Source organism: Falco naumanni, chromosome 1 (assembly GCF_017639655.2).
Source record: "Falco naumanni isolate bFalNau1 chromosome 1, bFalNau1.pat, whole genome shotgun sequence".
NCBI lineage: Eukaryota > Metazoa > Chordata > Aves > Falconiformes > Falconidae > Falco > Falco naumanni.
In genome coordinates, this window is record NC_054054.1 from 119,082,181 (window position 1) to 119,102,146 (window position 19,966).

General features: G+C 44.6%; 1 protein-coding gene across 8 annotated transcripts in view; it reads right to left on the bottom strand.

The window, feature by feature from the left end:
• Positions 1–896: 896 nt before the first annotated feature.
• Positions 897–19,966, bottom strand: part of UNK (unk zinc finger) — a 46,922-nt gene continuing 27,852 nt past the window's right edge. For 2 of the 8 annotated variants that reach the window (XM_040581377.1, XM_040581421.1), the window contains exons 9-17: positions 19,620–19,667; positions 18,524–18,724; positions 14,157–14,225; positions 13,302–13,476; positions 12,035–12,136; positions 10,358–10,546; positions 7,262–7,443; positions 6,456–6,713; positions 897–6,049 (exon numbers count right to left, since the gene is read on the bottom strand). In XM_040581377.1, coding sequence (XP_040437311.1) covers positions 5,894–6,049; positions 6,456–6,713; positions 7,262–7,443; positions 10,358–10,546; positions 12,035–12,136; positions 13,302–13,476; positions 14,157–14,225; positions 18,524–18,724; positions 19,620–19,667 — 1,380 coding nt within the window. In that variant the 3' untranslated portion in view covers positions 897–5,893. The remainder of the gene's footprint in view (positions 6,050–6,455; positions 6,714–7,261; positions 7,444–10,357; positions 10,547–12,034; positions 12,137–13,301; positions 13,477–14,156; positions 14,226–18,523; positions 18,725–19,619; positions 19,668–19,966) is intronic. The other 6 variants (XM_040581384.1, XM_040581405.1, XM_040581409.1 and 3 more) reach the window with 6 other exon arrangements.

Genomic DNA, 19,966 nt, shown 5'->3' on the forward strand with positions numbered 1-19,966 from the left:
CCTGGGGAATTAAAAAGCATCACCCCCTGGGGTGCCAAGCACCAGCTGCTTTCTCGGTGGACAGAGCAACCGCTGGGTCATTTCAGGTCAAGCCCTCGATGCAGGGCTGGGGAGGGGGGGGGGGAGGCAAAAGCTCCTTTGGTATCTGTGTGACACGGTTGGGCTCAATCGAACCCACAGCGGGAGGGATTAAGGCGCTGCTTGCTCACGGGGAAGCCATTTGCTGGCTTAAATCACTGCTTCCAGTCCCTCGCCTCTGCAGAGAAGTGAGGGTCCGGAGAAGGGTCCCGGCTGGCGGCGGAGATGCTGTCCCAGGGCATCATTTCGGAGAGAGAAACCCCCACGTCCGCGCTCTGCAGCTAATTCGGTGTCGGCACCTGCTAGCAACCTGCCTCACACTTTACTGCGGAGCTCAGCTCTATGGGGCTGCAGGTCGGAATGTGTTTTTTTAGCTTATTTTTAGCTGCGTTTAAAAATTGTTGTGCTCTGCCTTGCTCTGGGCTGACCCCCCCCCCCTCCCCAGACTGTCCTCACTACAGGAGCCAGCCTGTCCCGGGGAGCAGGTGGCACGGGCCAACCTCTGGTCTGAGATTGTTTGCACTTTATTATCCAAGGTGGCTGAGCTTAATTTTTGCTTGGCTCTGGGTGACTACGTGGGTTTTTCCCCACCCCAAAAGAAATCACACCCTTTACAGAGGACTAATAAACCTTAAACCATCAGAGCGCAGCTAACCCCATGGCCCAGGAGGAGAATAGCCTAAGAATTAAAAAATACAGCTTGAAGCACACAAAACAGCTCCTAGCAAATGCAAGATTGAGGAGAAAGAAATCCCCATCATCATCATCATCATCATCCTGGTGAAGAACCCCAACACAGGCACATGGCTGCGACACAAGAGGGAAGGGGGCAGACACGTCTACCGATTTTATTGCATTACTAATAATCTGTAATATAAATCGGGTGATTCAGATTTTTGTTGTGATTGGACTGACGGTAAGTGGTTGATGCACCTTTGAAGCACTAATTAGACCAAAACTAGAGGCAATTCTCGGATCCATCTGTAAGGCGTGTTTTTTTGGGTGCGAACACACAGAACTGTGTATGTAACAATTTAAACGTTCCCATCCCCTGCAGCTGCACAGGCACAGAGCTCTCCTCTGCCCAGCCCGGCTCTTGCAGGAGATAAATCCTTGCCCAGACTAAGAATCCGGGGGATAAAAAAAACATGCTTTGCTCTGTGGGTTTTGCCATCTCTGGCAAAACCATAGATTTTTTGCATCTCTGCCCCCACTACCCACACAGCCTTGCCTCTCCCCCTCTTCCGCTGCACCTCGACTGTAGAGATGAAGGGCCGCCCCCTGAAAAAGTGGCTTGATCCAGAAGGGAGCTCAGAAAGAAATTATTTATGGTTGTGTGAAAGGGAGAAGGCAAACCTGGCCACAGAGCTGTTGTTTTGAGGGCTCCACCGCACAGACTTCACACCTCCCCAGGCCCCAGAGCAGGGCACAGGGCTGCACATACACCCTGGGCACGCATGCGCGCACACACACGCACACACTGCTTTATTATAATTTTTTTTTTTCTTAGCAAAAAAATAAAAATTTATTGTCCTCTAAAAAAAAATCCATCCTGCCCTTGGAAACTGTGACACAGATTGAGTTCTTTCCAGCCCCACATGCAAATTCACTCTGCCAAGAAAAGAGTCTAAACCAGGTTTCTGACAGCCAAAACACATATTTACAGAGTACGAGAGAACGACAGCTGAAATCACAGTTCTATACATGGAATCAACAACACGTTTTACACACCACCAATCACCATTCTGCCAACTTCTACACGGACTAGGGGCGCTTCTGCCCAGTGCCCTTCCTCCTGGGGAAACGAGGGAAGGGACTGGCCAGGAATTGCCACCAGAAATACTGCAGTGTGTATTATTATTATTTTTTTAAACGTATACTGTATTTGTTTTAACATTGGAAGCTACGGAGTGGGGAAGCCCCAGAACTCTCTCCGATGCAGTCACTAGTTTGCAGGAATACTTCACCTTTAAAATACTAGGTTTTACATCAGTAACATCTGTTTTGCTGTTGGCCATCACTCCAAGGATTACTATAATTCTGGAGGAAAACACTGGTAATAATCTTCCTTCTCAGATGGGGGAAAAGGAGAAAGAGAGGAGGTTCGGAGGCTGGTGGAACAGCAATGGATTACTGAGTCCGTTCAGCTTTACAGGCTTCCTCACAGGTTAAGGACTTCTCTTCATTGTCTCAGCTGCACAAGCCCTGCAAGTGGCTCAGGTTCAGCTTCAGAGATGTACGGGAAGTATAAAACCCTTCGGCAGGGATCAGCTGCAGTGACCCCCTTGCGGGGGGTGTAGCTGCTTAAGGAAAAATGTTGTGCTCCAGCTCCGAGACTTTCCCCCGGTCCCTCCTGTGCCACCGTGTCTTTGCCACAGCTGGCATGCAGCTACATCATCTAAGGCCGGAGATGATCTAAAAGTGGTCCTGTTAGCCCAAAGCAATGCCAAAATTCTTCAGCTCCTGGCTATCGTCTACAGCTCTAGCCTTGCTTTTTGAGATCTACCTACCCAGGATAGTGTTGTCTTAAGCCATTTGCTTCTATGTTGTTTTTCCATAAAATGTAAAAAGTTTCTTGACGTTTAAGATACTGCGGTTTCACAACACAATTAAGACTCCCTTCCCCCAGCTCTAAACTCAGAAGTGTCTGACCGGCACAATTAGTCACTGAGGTCAATACTCCTGAAACTCCCAAAAATTTGGGGAGGGAAGTGTCATTATCCAATAAGGAGTCTGTGTGAAGAGGCAGGACCCAGACGTGTCACGGCTGCTCAGCAGCAGCCAGCTGGGCTGCTCATCAAGAAGCCTTGTGGACCAAAACTGTTTTGGGGCTTGACTTGGCCCAAAAAGCCCCCTTAGATCAGATGTGTTACTGCGTGTCCTGTAAAAGGGAGTTCCTGCTTCAGAAGGAAGCTTGACAGTACATTACAGGGGCTGTACTTATTAGCACCAGGTTTATTTCAAAAAGACTCTTTTTACACCATAACGAAGCTGACCACAGACCCTTAAGCCTTAAATGCAGTGCTGTGATTACAGTTCACCTTCCTGCCTGGGGCAGGCAGTGACAGCTGCTGGAGTGGGTCAGAAATGCTGCCCTTTCCCCCTGCTCTCACTTCACTCAGTTATGAAATTGTCATATAAGTGGCCCCCCCAAACATTCACAAAATACGCAAAGATTAAGTTCTCTTTTCCGTCTGATGCTTAAGAAAATAGTTCACATTTCAGACTATTCTTTTTTTTTCCTCTTTTTTTTTTTTTTTTTTAATAAAGCAGCAAATTCATAGAAACCTAAATTTAGAAGTGTTTCTTAAAGAACCAGAGGAAAGTGAGAAACAGTCTATGTGCTTGTGCAAAGAGAGTGCTGAGATACACCGGGGTGGGGGCAAGGGAAGGGGCTAGTGCTAATTCCTTCAGGCTGTTCTGCCATGAGTGCAGTGTGGCAATAGAAAGTTAGAATTTAAGGGCCACAAATGAGCGAAGTTTTGAATTCTTTGGTCCTTCAGTATAAGTTTTAAACCAGAGAAACTGTTTTATGCAGAAGGGAAAAACATGCTTTCTCTGGCTTGGAATTTTCCTTGTACCCCCCTGCCTAAGCAATGTGCCCCCAGAGGAACTGGGGGTAAATATCTCTTCCCCCTAGATCCAATAGCCCTGCATCACACCGTGACTGGAAATCCCACTGAGACAGCCAGAGCTGCTACCAGTGGATGAGTTTCACTCAAAGAGAAGGGACGAGGTGAAGAGCCCCGGTGGGAATCAAGAGGCAGTCACGCAGCCAGGTGCCAGACCGTTCTGAAATCAGAGGGTTGGCCAAAGGCAGCGTCACCCTGAACAGTCCCACAGGGAGGCAGGAGAGCAGATAAACCACCACGCTAATAAAAAGTAAGTGTTACAAACCAATAGCCAAAACAGGCTGATCAACTCTGGTTCTTATAAATATTAAAGACCTGATTCAAGAGTTTATTTCCTATGATTTAAGTTAGTTACAAAAACTTTTTAGTAAATTTTTATCTTAATTGGGCTTTTTCCTCCTCCCCTCGCTTTTTTCTTTTTTTTTTTTATTATTTTCCTAAAAAAGAAATGTTCATGTATTTTAATAAAAGGTCTTTCCTTAAGATCAGACCAAGGCAGATGCGCTGCCCCATGGCACAGACATTCAAAGGCTATAACCAAACAACATAGCCACAATAGTCACTCAACAGTGTCTCTCCATTAAAAAAAATATTAAAAAAAACTGATGCTAGTTACAATAAAATACACATGGAAAAAAAAAAAAAGCATTTTTTACCAAAAAACCCAAAAACAAGTTAATGGGAAAAACATAAAAAAAAGAACTACACAGAGCTGCACTTAAGAGATCATCTGGGAATGCATATTGACCCCTTCCATGTAAAGGAAAGGTGGAATTATGGAAGCAAACCTAATTACGTCTTTGCATTAAATATGAAGCTTTCTGAGCGGCTCCGGTAAAAATTCAGTTTTCCTACAACAGTGGGCTGCTGGAGGTTCCAGTGCTTTTCCAGGTCAGGGAGGGGTAGCACAGGCACCATTCCCATGCGAAATAAAAATGTTTAGACAACTGAGTGGCGTTTTGGTTGAGATCCCAGCAGGTTACTGCAATCCACCTGATGTAAAAATCTAATTAACACACTGGTAAAGGAAGTCACAGGAAAGCTCAGCTACTGGACAGGTCTAAGCTGGTGGCATTTCTTTGTCATGCTGGTCTTTCTCTGTCACCACAGGCATACATGATCTCTAGCATGACAGCTTCTGGACCCAGTAGTCCACAAACCATCCTTGAGTTGCTGACACAGGCAACATCGACTCTGTTCAACAAAAGTGTCCTCAGACTACCTGGAACTGTTTCATGCATTTCAGCAATGACTATGAATCAGGTCCTTGTGGCTAAAGCAAAATTAATCTGGTCTGCAACAGTAAAAAGCCTCTAGACAGCCACCAGACAAAGGGGCGCCTGGAGAAAAATAACCTCTGCAGCTATATTTCTTTCATAAAGGGCTTTAGCCGACACAAGGGCAATGCTTCTAAGGCTGCTCAGACCTGGAACACGTTAGCTGTATCAGCAGTGAACACTAGTCACTGAATTTTGGGGCTTGGCTTGCTCTAGGTCCAATACCTTTTTTTTTTTTTTTTTCCCTCTTTTCTTCTTTTCATAGAAATATACAAAGAGTGTAAAAAAAATTTAAAAAGCGAACTTTGCTGATTAAATGACAGACAAAGTTCCTGCACATTCAGAGATCGGCAACGTGAGGCCCACCAGGCAGGCACCCAGCAGAGCTTCCATCAGGGAGGACGGCTTTAACCAAGCTGGGTCAGTGAAAGAGCAGGGAGACCGAAGACATGAACAAGTCATTTCAATCTACCTCGATCCTCCCTGTGATCTCAACTCTTCCTCTGGAAAGCACATGGAAGCCCCTCTTGCCCACTCTAAATCCTTCTGGAAATAGTCAAAAATTTGTTATCACCTAAATAGAAAAGAGGAGAAACACAGACTCTTTGCAAATGGCCCTTTGATCTGTATTAAAAACAGCTCTCAAAGTTCCTCAAGAGTTAGAATTAGTGGGGCACAGGTGAGGGGCAGTTTAGATACGGGATGTAAAATATTAAAAAGTGCTCTGCAACTAATTTTTGTTTTATGTGTGTATGTGCATGTGTGTGCATATATATACATACACAAACATGCAGATACACACACACATATATACATATATATATACACATACATATATATGTATGTATGTATGTATAAAGTTAAAAAGTTCTATACGATATGATTAGAACAAGTGTCCTTGGAAGGTCACGACTGGAGAGAGTGGGGCCTGTTGGGATGGCAGATGGGGCACTCGCCCTCCTCGGCGCACGTTTCACACAGCACTGCGTGTTGGCACGGTAACACCACCCGGTTCTCCTCCTGACACTTAAGGCATTTCACTGACTGCATCTGAAATACCGCCTGCAAAAGAGGGGGACAGGGCAGAACATGAGCGTCAAAGTCACAAAGCAAAGGAGCTGCCATCCTGCACTAGGCAGTTCGGGGAACAGCAAGGAGGCAGCAGGGGAAGGACTTGCAGCCGTCTGCCCATTCATCTTCTGAAGCAAAAGCAAAGCAGCACAGCGTGATGTCTTTTAGGACCTTTAGGATCGAGAAAGCAGCTTTGATTGACTGAAACTCTGAACTTTAGGCACAAAGAAGACGTAGGTATTTTCCTGTAAGCTGGCTAAAACTCACTTTGGCTACATCCACATGGAATTGCTCCGATAGGCTTCTGATTCCTGGCCGTGTTAAGAAAGGGGAAAAAAGGTGCGACCTGTAGAAGCAGAGAGAGCAAAGCCTTGCCCTGCAAATCCCTGGCACTCACCTTATCGACTTTCTCCAGGTTTGCCCGCAGCTGTTTCTGAAGGGTGTAAAGCGAAGAGAGCGAGAGTGTTTCCAGATCAGAGAAGGAGCGCAGAAACTGAGGGTCCTGGCCTGTGTGGATCCTCTCCAGCTCCTCCTGCAGTTTCTTCACTTGCAGCTCCAAGGCTTCCCTCTGCTCCCGGGCCAGTTCACATTCCATGTTAGCTGTGTTGGCGCGATCATTTGCTTCCTCTGCCTCCTTTTTCCAAGCATCACAAGCCTACAAGTTCCAAGAAAGAGGGTAAAAGAAGCGGTCTGAAAACTTTGTCAGCCTTCAAGAGAGAATTCCAGGCAAAAATATCCATTTGTACGCACTCCTCACCAGGAGCACGTTCTGTCCAACCCGCCCTCTTCCCAAATTCTGAAACATCCTTGGAGCTTTGCTTCAAAGTGCTGCTCATTCCAGATACCCCAGCTGGTTGGGCTGTAGTTCTACGTATTTGGCTCCCACCGTTACGGGGATGAACTTTGCATACCAGCAAATCGTCATGGATCTAAATCAACTGGCAGGTCTAAGAGACTGTTAAGCACTTCAGTGCATCTGTTATGACACCTGGCCTTGCACTTCCAGCATCTGAGCACATCAGGCACAGCGATTCAGTCCCTCTTTCCAAGAGAGAGGAAAGAAAAAGAATGCTTAAGAGAGTCTGTTTGTAAAACCGACAGCTCTTCCCATCACCTCAAAGTCTGGAAAGCTCCTTTGAAAGGCTGACACCCTCCTCCTCCTTTACACTCCCTAATCCCCCTTCCCAGGAGTTGCCCAAGTACCTGTTTGGCTTGTTTCCAAGACTCTTCCCACTGCTTTATTGTGCCGTTGGCTTCATCCAGTTCCTGTCGTAGCCGTGCCAGCTCCGCAGCACCTGGACCTGACAGAAATGCAGGTGAGGTACTGGGCGAAAAACTCCCCGAAGCAAAGTGTTCCCATATGCTGCTGTTCATCCCATTTAAACCTGTTTCACAGGGAAATAGAGAGGGTTATGTCACAAGTGCTGGCAATTTCCCCATTTCCTCCCTACCCCTGTGAAATCCAGGATTCAAAAATGTGTACATAGGAAAGAGAAGATCATCTTAAGAATTAATTTCACCCCCAGGACCCAGGAGTCCATCATAGAGGGACTTTCTAGGGGAAGTTTCACACCATTAGGCTTCGTCTTTAATGACACAGGGAGGACCCAAGAAACTGAGTGGAGGCAACTTTCAAACCAGGCTGTTTTTAGAAGCATTGATTTTACAGCAGAGCTGACTACCAGCTTGAATCCCCCTTCTCACAGGAGAACCTCGGAAGTGATTTCTGCCTTCCCACTTTTCCGTGTAGCACTGCCATCAGTGTCGGTGAACAGACTGGTCCACACAGCCAACCCAGGTGGTGTTTCCTCTCATGCTACACCCTAAGAAAACTGCTTTTGTCTCCTCAGCCTAGTATTAGAGGAGTCTCACTTCCCAAACAGCGAGACTAAAATGTGTCGACACTGTTACTGTTTGCCTATGCAAGAAACAGAACTAACTGGAAACCCCTGTTTACGAACAAGTGCAGGCAGTAGTATATACACATCAGCTTCATCCCCAGCAGAGTTCTAGCACAGAGCTAGTGATTGGCACCAGAGAAGACTAACTAACCACTTTCCTGTTTTAGCTTGTTCAAATAATTTCTCTTTTCAGGAAGAAATTCAAGGCTTAGGAGACAAAGCAGTAGAAAACCAGTTGTAAACAAAACTGGCTATTTTTCACAGGCTCCAAGGTTCATACTCATTTAACAACAAAAATATTTTTTACTTAAAATAAACATCTACACTTTGCACTCAGGGGAGAACTAGTAGGAAAAGCTAATATTGAGACAGGGCCACTGAGTGATGTGGACTCTTATGCACGCAGACACGCACCAGTCTGATGCAGGAGTTGTTTTCATTTAGCAGTGCCCACCACTGGCTGTGGACATTCCTAAACCTAGTTGCATCTGATAATTCTGATCTTACAGCAGCCAAACTGACTGTGTCTGCAAGCAAGCCCTGGAGCCAACGGCCTCTCACTGAGGGTTAACCCAGCACCACTTCCTTCCCACGTAGTACCAGCCAAGACAGAAACAGTTACAAAAAAATACAGCTGAAAAATAGTAAATTGTCTTCACTAAGGGCTTAGGCGCATTAACAGATCATTCAGGAGAGCAGCAAGGGATCTTTGCTGGCTCAAGCCACTTACCATAGATCCATTTCAGCTGCTCTGAAGTTGCTCAGCCATCAGCAAGAAGTTATAATGGAATCCCAACTCACATTTTGTTTTTAAAACTCCCGTTTTCTTGAATGGGGATCTAGCACTAAGCAGGATGCTGGCAAACCACAAATTCTGCCATAATGCTGACCAAGCTTATTTTAGTCCCTCTTTCTACCTGCTGTTCTCATTTCACATTTGAAGTAGCAGCCCCTTTGCTCCGGAATGTTTTCTCTGCATATTTTGCATCTAGCACAGTGGGAACTAGCCCAGGACTAGATATTTTTAACTCAATTGCAATACAAGTAATAACTACACACACTAACTTATGTGCATGCATTCAGCAAGTCACACGGAATAGATAAATTCCAGAGTCCCAGCTGCTAGCTTACTATATAAATATCTTAGCAAAACCTCAGCAAAAATGGTTTAATCATGTTACAGGAAAATATCTAACTTTTTTCTTCAAAATATTTAAATGCATTTGTGAATTTCCTGCATTTCTTTGGCTTTTTATTTGTATAACTATATAGTCAAGACAAATGTAACTGCTTAACTTGTTTCTTCTGAAATTAAAAGCAGGCTGTATCAGCAAGTTTTCCTTTTCTTACTGAATGTGGCATAAACAGCCAGCCTCAACACTAACTAATAGCAGAGATGCCTTCTGATGTCTCTTTTCTTATTACAGTAATTGTAAAAGCTGTTAAAGCCAAACAAATAACAATTGCAAGGCATGAAAGCATGGGTTTGGCCTATGCAAACAAGGGATGCAGTCACACAGATAAGTGCATGCAGAAATAGATTACAAAAGCACGTCATCATTTTATTAGGTTAAACTGAATATTAAAGATTAAGGCGTATCTCAAATTTGAAGCAGCATTTACATCTAGTATCAATAGAGTAACAGTAAACATTAGTCCTCTAACAGAAATGAGCAGAGCCAGTGCCACTGCAGCCTTGAGCTCAAACAGTTTTATTTCTCAAGGCAACCCTGCGATAATAAAAGAGATTTGGCTCCTCAGTTCCCAGTTCTGCCTGATACAGCTGAAGCTCCAAAACAAATTGCCTTCCCTTCACAGCCCTTCACGCAGGAATCAGACCCTCAGGGGTGGGGTGGGGGGGAAAGGAGCAAAGGGGGCAAAGCTAGAACATCGTAACTTTTTGCAAAGTCCATACTGCAAAACTGCGTGCACAGTGCCAAAGAGGAGACAAAAAAAGTACAACGACCTATGCCTGCTCCAGAGCTCCCAGAAGCCAATCCGACCTACAAGCAGTCCCGAGGGCAAACTGCAGTCCTCACCGTAACTAAGCAAAGCTGAGGACCCAACTCCGAGTTTTACATAAAGTGAAGTCTCCGCACAGTATTGTCGGCAGGAAAAGGCAGAGCTCTTTTCCCTGAAAGGCATCATCAGAGCAAGTCACTTAACCTATCTGTCCCTTTTTCTCAGCCTAGAAACACGCGAAGTAGAGGGAGTTGCTCCCTGGTTCACAAGGTATTAGCTGATTTTGGTAAAGCAGCTTCTAGTACTGTTGCTGTTCTCATGGGAAGAAGAGACACAAATGGCAGCAGTGAAATAATACATTAAAATTAAAGCTAACTTAAAATACTTACATGGCACAGACAGGCATGTACATGGGACACACACACTGTGCATTTACCTAATGATCCATGAGAAGCTGATGTCCCCAGGAAAGTGTTTTCTGATTGGCTTAAGTGTCCCTGGGGCTGATGAAGGAAATGCGATGAGAGGCTGACCGGTGGAGAAGGAGAGGCAGAGTGAAAGGAGGCAGAGCTTCCAAGGGACCCGGGGATATTTACAGGAGCAGAACTTTGCAGCAAACTCCCACCTGGACAAAGAACACACAGAGAGGATGGCTATGTATGACCATGAAGTATGGGCACAGCACAGGAGTTCAGGGCAGAAGGCATTAGGTTCCCTTCTCCTCCCTAAGCCCCTCGGGATTCCCTCTGCTTCTCATGTTTCATCCCCCTCTCAGCCTTTAAGAGGAGCACTGAAGCTGCCATCCCAGAACCACGTAGATTAAGACCCTCCTCCAGAGTTCAATGGACTACTTTTCCATTGGTCAAAGCAACAAAAGGTTTTCTGAGCAGAGTTCAGTCCCTATCAGTCTAGAGAAGATGAATTTGGTATCTGGTGCAATAATGAAAAATTCCCTTCTACAACGCGCACCTCTGCCTGTAACACTACCAACCAACCTGCAGTGAGAAGACTGCCATGCTGGGTCAGGTTGTGATCTTAACCACTACAAATCACTAACCAGCTTTAGTAATTTTAGACATGTTTGAGTGTCTGGACCTATCAGCAATAAAAAAAATCCCAAATAAACAAAAGCCCAACTTCCAAAGACACTTCCCTTATGCAAGAGGTCATTCTGCCTGCCACAGATTATATATCGAGAGAGATCTCAGCCCTGCTCCCCACTCCCTCCTGATGATCTCCCTTCTTAGAAGACCACCAGGTAACACCCAGACCCAACACGAACAGAGGGAAAAGCAGTGTGGATCATCTCTAAGCCACTGCAGAGATGCAGCCACTGCAGGTATCAGCAGACACGTACAGTAAACTCTCCGAGCAGGCTCTTATCTTTGGCAGGGAAGTGGAAGTGATATTCTTTAGGGTCCCTTCCACAGGTCCCTTCCTACCTCAGTACAGCTCCTGGCAGCGTAGTTCCCTTGGAAACCCTCAGACAACCAAAGTTAGCTCCCATTCAAAAACCTGTCTTACACAGCAAGGGTAGCCAGAAACTACAACCACTTCCAAAAAGTTAGGAGACATTTCATTTTTCCCTAGACACTCATTAGAGACAGGTAGAAGAGGCCTTAGCCTACCTCCACGTATTCAAATGAGACAGACATTACAGGAATCAAATCAGCAGACCATGACGACACTCTGTGACAGATGGATAGCATTACCAGGTCAGTGAGTTTCCCGTTACTGCTAGGGAGAGTTTTCTGCTTAAGATGCAGATCATTATACTTTGGCCTGTTTTTAAAGGTATTCGATGCCTTCTAGAGTTTACTTACACACTTTAAAAAAAAAAAATTAAAAAAAAAAAAATCAAGCAAGTCCCATTCAGTCTCAAGAAACGTCCCCAAGACACCTGGGCCCAATGGCAAGAACTCAGCTCTGCTAGTCAATAAGGGCAAGCTTTCACTTCAAAGATGCTCAGCTGTTGCCAGAGTTGGTTATAATTGCTGGTTTAACCAATGTTATTTTGGGACTGGTTTTAGAGCTTTGTTGGGCTGGCTCCACTGAGGTGACTGGGCAACACTGCTTGGCAGAAGATAAAGAAAGCTCTGTTGCTTTCATGTACCTATCATGATGCCACTCGTGTGGGGCACTGTGCTGCTGTCAAATGTCTTCTCCAGGGCAGCCACTCCGAATTCATTCAGGTCCAGGTCATCCAAGGCAGACTCTGCCAGACACAGAGGTACCAATTATGTTATAAAGGACCAACAACTTCAAGAGATAGGATGGCCCAAAGAGCCTACATGCAGAGGAGCCTTTGCTCTCTATTTGTCAGTCTGCACGGCCCTACTCTCTGCCCTGTGCAACGCTGTTCTTAAATGGTTTGGCAGAAGTGTCACGGGCAGCTTTTCAGTTCAGGTTCTTTGGCCTGATCTGATTTCCTTTTGTCTCAAAGTATTCCCAAATGCTATATGAAAACAAAAATCTGATGAAATAACAGCAGTTCCCATAAGTCTTCCCCAAACTGCTCTTTCAAGCCTGTCCATAATAGGCAGGAACACTGGCTTATGACATGTCTGGGTCTGGCTTGTGCTTTGTCCCTACTTTGCTGAAGAGCCACTCAGAAAAGAAATACCAGTAGAAGGGAACACTTGAAAAACATCTCTGAGGTTCAAAGATAGGGTAAAATAAAGAAAGCTTATGAATGCCTGCAAACGTTGTATCTATTTGAACATGCCTCATCACTAATCATGATCGATATAATTCCATCCCACACATGCCTACTCATTTCTATTATTATTTTTAACAAATTAGTGAGATCACCTCAGAAACGTCAGATTTAATGAAAAAAAAAAAAAGAAAAAAAAAAGGAAAAAAGGAAAACTGGTGACAAAAAAACCTGTACCTAAGAGAAGCGACTCCGCTATCTGGACTCTCCTGTTTTCCTTTTTCTTACAGGTGCTGTCCTACACTCTGTGAAGGGTAAGCCCCTACAATCTACCTGGTGGTAGCCGTTGTTATAAAATTGTCATTTAGAATGTAAGGGGTTGTAACTGTGGAAAATGCCCCTGTGATTTCCTGCCTACTCCAAGACCTCTTTGTCACTCTGACAAACCTAACACTAAGGCCCTTTACACCATCTGACATTCTGAGTAAGTAGCTCAGAGGCCTTCTGTTGGTCCTGTGGGTGAATTTCATCCATAATGACCTGCAGAAAACATCAGATGTGTCACAGTCACAGAAAAAGCTTACAGCCTCAGGAATCTGCCAACACTGACAGAGACGAAAAAGTGATGCTCACTGGAACACCCATGCTACTCCAGTTCTCATACCTGGTGATCCACGTCTGAGGAAGCCCTGTGAGTATGCATGAGTAAAAAAGGCAAAGTTACCTATGACAGACTCAACGGTGTCACTGGTTGGGTAGAAAGGAAGGGCATTGGCATTCATGCCTGGTATGCTGCTGGTGCCGGCAGGGCTTGGTGGCGTTGCAGCCAGACTGGAGGTGATACTAGAGGAGATGCTGGATGTCAGTGGGCTCCCCACTGGGAGAATACCCAGTATGTCCTGAAACAAGAGTTTTAAAAGGGAAAGAGGTAGGAAATAAAACATCTTTATAGAAGAATCCCTTCAGAAACATGCAGGAATGAGCCAAAGATCAGCAGCAAACCTGTTCCTGCCTGCTTCCAACCTGACAGATGGCTGGTGCTACTACTGGGCTGGGGGTGGGGGAGAGATTAACAGCTTTTCTTTAATTTCTGCCGACTGTTCTCCATTCCGTCTGTTGTCCCCCCGGCCAGTATTACAGACATTTCTCAGGCTTCCCCAGAATTAACTCCTGTGACCCACAGGTTGCATGCAATCACAGGCATGAGTCACACAATCACTCACTCAGACTTAGTTCAGCACACAACTTAGAACCTGGTATTAAATTCTCTTTGCTGAATCCTTGAACTTAGATGACTCCAGAGATCCATTTCAGCTCAATTTTCTGTAATTTGGAGACTCTCTCCAGCACAGTCCAGGCCTATGAATCTATCCTGAATTCACACAGGTCTAGCTGCTCACAAATAACACCTCCAGCAAATCATCCCATCTTCATAAAGTAATCCCTCAAGCTGAGCGTCCCTAATGGTGTCTGGACTGTCATTTACTCCCTGCCGAGTTGTCTGGACTCACAGATTTCTCGTGTCCTTGTCTGCGGTGGTGTGAGCACTAGGTTCAGAGCCCTGCTAGCAGTACCGTACCTGTTTGGGCTGTAACAAAGGTTGCTCCTGGCTCCTGTGTTCCAGCGAGTGAGACTTCATTTTTGCTTGCTGCAGTAAAGAAACAAAACAAAAAGATAAGCAGAGGGATTAGCAGCAAAATTAAAAATGGCTGACTGTTGGCTTTGGAGAGGCCATAGGAAACAGAGTCCTCTGCTCTCTTACAGCCTGCTCAGGGCACTAGAGAATTTGGAGAGCGGGAAAGCATAGCAAACTGAAAACACTCCAAGTGATTTGCTTTCTGTACACCAAGACATCACCCCTAGAGTTATGCAAAGACTTATCACAATTACATTTGACTTCAATGCTGCTCTAAGTCCTCTGCTAGCACAAAGCCCATCTTAAGAACCAAGACCAAAAGTGAATTAATTTGCCTTGCTATAAATAACCCATCAGCTCTACTAGTATCTAAAAAAGGCCAGAAATGGTGGGAGGCATACTGTCATTTTAAAATTATGTAAACATTTTTCAGCTTTGGGAAAACAAAGAATGTAGATTATGTTTTCCCTCAAACTTCTCCAGCTCCCAGCTAGGATTGCAAAGTAAAATACAGTGATTAACTAACAGATTTTGAAAGCAACATCATCAAAACTGATTTTTTAAAAAAGTCCTTCCCCCATCCGTTAACATGGAGAACGCAAAGCTATAAAACGTGAGGTCAAGGCTGTCTGGAACCGCAAAACTGCCTGAATGACAACATACATTTAGAATTCCGCTACCCAGCCTAAAAATTCAGCTTAAGGACCTTCCAGTGCTATATACCCCTAACAGATATCAACCTTCTTGCCTCACAACATCAGTTAATTCTGAGCTACAATAACCAGAGCTGGGAAGGAAGTGGCCTCGTGAGCCTGTCAGTGTGTAACTGTCTGTTCTGCAGGCCTGGCTCTGCTCCTGCCACGCTGCTACACGCATAAGGCACAGGGAGATCAATCACACCCTCTGGGCACAGAGAGGGAGCAAAAAGAGGGCTGAGAGTCAGGGCTGCTTGTTTACTCGTTCTCCAACCCCCCTAGTCTGAATCAGAGACTTATTCCAGGCATAAAGTCCGCTTGATTGTTTTTATCACAAATGCAGGCAGTCACCATCTCTGCAGGGGAGAGTCAGGCATGATGTGCAACAGCAGCGCACGAGACGCCACACTGACCTGAAGTGATACGCCTTGACTTCTTGGCTTAAACAGTCTTACGAAAAAGATAAATGATTGCTGGAGAGGGATGACATAACCAGACAGGCGAAAGAACAGCAGAAGAATTCATCCCTTGGTTTTACTTAATTAAATCATTTTCTCTGCTCAGCTGTATGCCTATGGGCAGATGGGGAGGTCAAAACCTGGCACACAGGCAGTTGAGATATGGACACAAAGATCCTTCTGCAGTGGGTACCACTCTCTTGTGCTTCCCTGAAAAACATGCAGTGAGTTTACATACAGAAAAAACTACCACTGAACTTATCACGGGCTTGTTTTCCTTTGTGTGCAATAGATGTGTTACATTGGTGCATCTGTGTGCGTCTGATAACATGCCTGCTCGATTATCCAACATATCCCTACCCTGTTTGACACTCATCTGAACACAAAATGTGCTATCAACAGACGTCAGCAGCTACAGTGAAGCCGCATACACAACCATGCCCCCCCCTCCCCGAGAGGCTTCCTGCCAATGTAGCTAGCTGGCTCTGCTGCAGTTAAGTCTTACTGGAAGGCTGGTTTTTTTTCCTTTAAGGAGGAGAAAAAGCGCACACATTTCCAAGCTAGTCCCAGTTCCCACTACCTTGAATTTACGTAACATGTGAGTGAGAAGTAGAGCAAACCAATCGTCGCCACTAAGCCAGTCTCGTTTAGCTCTGGATCACGTTAAAAAGGGGAATACGTCAAGACAAATTCAAGGGGCAGGCTGAAATTCTCCAGCTCCCTCTGTTAAGTCAGGGAAGAAAACAGGGGACATAAATTACAAGTGAAACCGAACGTTTTCTGACCAGCATGGAACAAACCCACTGTACTGTGTGTCAGGACTTCGGAACACCTCCTGCTCATGGCACTCAAGTTCTTCCATTGCAGCCAGCATTTTTTCCAGCTTGCTAAATCTTCTGGGACTCAGGAAAAGTATTTTTAGCTTTAACTGCTGGCTCAGCCTTACCACAAACTATGTGGAACTTATTAACACAGAAGGTGCATTTTTCATTCTAATAAGATAGAAACTATTTGTACTAATTCTACAGAGGAGAAATGACAAGCTCATTGCAGAGCTGAGCCAGAGTCTCTCTTTAAGTTTTCAAATATGAGTGAATAAAGTGAAATGCCTAATTATTGATCTAATTTACAGAGTATATGAGAATCTCTGGTGCCCACCGCAGCCAAAGGAAATGACAGAGGATTGTAAAAAGTCAGTAATTATAGATTAAAAGCAAATTAAATCAGGACACTTATGAGACACCTAATTTTGTCTTTAGAAGCCTAGTATAAGGCAACTGTGATTACTTCCATCTATATCTTAATAGCTATTTATTCCAGTCATTTAACACAGGTTTTTGCTTAATTAAAGCCACATAAGTGGGAAGCTACCTGAATACAGTATCTTTGTAGCACAGCCTGGACTTCAGACACAAATGCTCATCATCTGGTCCTCCTTTTAAAAGTCCTATTCATGCTCCATCCCCTTTCTCCTTGGCTTAGGCTTGCTGCCCATTTTCTCCAAAGCAGGGCCTCCCTGGCACCCTGCCTCTGCTGGCAGGAAACAGGGGTTCTCTCAGTCCTTCGGCTTTGGGTTCACTCCTCCTTTGCAGCAGAGGCAATAGAGAACGAGCACATGTTTCTTCTTTTGTTTCTAAACAACTGCTACAAGCTGCTGTGCCCACAAGAAGTGCCAGGATCACAGCATGGTCTGCTCTTTACCCCCAAAGACGTGTTGCATCAATTTGCAATTTCCTAAGCCACATCCACGTTAAGCAAGACAATGGAAGCATTTACAAGAAAGTGTACATGCATATAGCTTAATCTGTATTTGTCACTAGATCATTTTAATTAGACTAAACAGCATTCAAGGCTGGTCCTACTGCAAAGTTTGGTCATATTTTCCCCGAAGTTGTAAAAATAAATAAAACAAACCCCACGGAGTCTGCTTCTAAATCCAACTACTTCATGCACGATCTTGTCTGGATGGGGTATTTCCACTGTTTTCTCACAGCAGTGCAATACTAACGCAGCAGTAGAAGCTTATTAAGACTGGCTTCTTTAATATTACGGACGACTTTAAATGTAGCCAAGCTGAAACCAGCACTTCTTGTCATCTCTGTTTTCAGGCAACACAGACCAGACATTTTTATTCTTTTATTCATTTTTTTAAAAGTATGTGAGAAATACTTTTTCAGGCATCTCTTTCATAAAAGTAGCTATTCCTTCCCCTAAAGCAGGATGTTGTTCTATTACAATTATAAATCCACTGAGGAACAAAAACTGAGACTCAAGCTCTGCACTGGACTCTGCTGACTTAGAAGGAATAGCGCAAAGAAACTATTAATTGTCACGTCAAGAAAAGAAATTCACAATAAGAAGTTGACTGTGGAAAAGCTCATGTGTGGCAGAAGAGATGGAAGAGCCTGTTCTAGGCTTAGGAAGCAGTCTGAATAAGGCACGACACCAAGACGACGACTGAGGAAGCAGCAAGGCAAGACTGGGATATCCAGAAGGGATAAGAGGGAATGTCATTAGAGATGTGGGTTGGGTAAGATTGCAGAGGGTTCTTCAAATGAGAATGAAGAATTTAAATTTAATACAGAAGCCACAGGAGAGAGCCAAGGATCAGAATGATACAGCCAGAGAAGCAAGAGACAACTAACATGACATTTTTAATACACCGGAGAAATATATGGTGAAAACAGAAGACGAACCAAGTCACGAAGATCAAGGTAAGAGTTTGGAGTGAGAACAGAGAAGGAAGGATGAGTTTCCATGACACAATACAGCAAAAGAAACAGCAACTCTTGGCAAGGACCTAAATAAGGGAAAAGAAAGAGCAAGAAGTGATATGTGGGAAGCTACCCAGGGTCAACACAGGACAGAAGTTGTGAGGGGTTAGAAAAACAAGCAGCAGCTCGACTTCTACAAACTGAGCGTGTGATGGCAGCTAGGCAAACAAGAACAGATGTAAGATGGAAGAGCCTGGAAGGGAGGCTGAAAGCAACAGCAGATATCTTAGAACTGCTAGTGAGAACAGTGCTTTCTCAGTTTTGTTTCCTGGGGGAAAAAAAAAAAAAAACAAAACACCAAAACACATACATTCAAGCTAGACTGGGCAATTTCTTATTCTTCCTCATCCCCCCAACTCTTCCAGCCAATATTCCCTACTAACCTGGCATTTGAAACTCTTCAAATACTCGGCCCCCACCTGATCTTCTCGCTCAAACCCCGGTGCTTTCTTGTAGCTGCCGGCTGCTGTTACTGAGTCTGGAGGAAAACCAATGGTCTCCAAGCTGTGCGGCTTTCCAATGGCACCAGGAGGAGACCCACATATATTAGATGGGCTTCCGAGACTGCTGTTCCTACAAAGAATCTAATAGAAGGAACAAGTGTCAGGAAAGTGCAGCCAGCATCAATGACTCGAAGAAAAGAGACATCCCATGGAAGAGCTCATTCACTTCACTGTTTGTGCATTGCTTATAGTGACAGTCAACACAAGCATATGGGCTTCCAGGAAACAGTAATTAAAAACCAGGAAAAAGCTCCAGTAGCTACTGGATTTATACAGTCCCACAATTATGGTATTGTCATTACTTTGTACTGGAGTGCAGTCTTACAAAATCCAACCTACAGTTCTAGTGACATTTATTCTTTTGGAGGCCTCAGACATGACTAATCAAGTTTCCAAACCTGACCAAAACCTCTTTGCTTGCCTTAGGCTACAGTGGATCCTGTCTGCACTCTGAGTAGTAGCGTGAAACCTGGAAAGGTGCTATGGCAGTCAGAACAACTAAGCATATCTGACTTAGGTGTAATACCGTATCTTTTGCTTTCCAGTTGGAAATCTGAAAGTTTTAATGCAGGCAAAAGCCTAAGATCAACAGCTGCATTAAAAAACCCAAGAATTTCCAACAGTTCCATTCTTTAGACTAATACCAGGGATCACAATCACATGCAACAAGGCTAGTTTTGCACTGTAGATGAAGCCACAGACAGCAGCAAGGGAGATCAAGATGGGTTTTAGAGAAAGCGCCTACCTGGATTAATGCAGATATCCCATTTCTCTGGGACAAGAAATTATCTGCCTGCACTGGCAAGTGTGGCTGTGCTTTAGATATCATTTAGACAGCTACTGCTACCACAGATTCAAATGTGGCACAGTCTGGGCTGGCATTAGAAAGAAGGAGCATCCTACAATGTTTTGATTTTATTTTTACACAGACATTCTGCTGTCCACGCTTCCCTACAGTCGCAAAGATACTACTCACTGTGGTGGAGGTGGGGCTAGTTGGCAGAGTTCCTGATTTATTCCACACCTACAGTACAAATACAAAACAGAACAGGCCACGTGAGGCTGGCTGCTAGAGGGACCTTTTTCTCTGATTAATTCATCATGTAAAATGATCACCAGCAAAGCCATATTTGTTTGCAAGCTACATGCAGATGCCCTGTGGAGTGATGAAGTCACAGAAAGACATGTGTTGCCGTTTGGCATATATCCAAGGATTAGGAAAGACTGTTTAAAAGACTAAGAGCTGGAGACAGAAAAGACCTAAATGGTCTATTAAGTGGAAGATATCTTCAATTTCACTGCAGTTTTCAGAGAATTTAGATG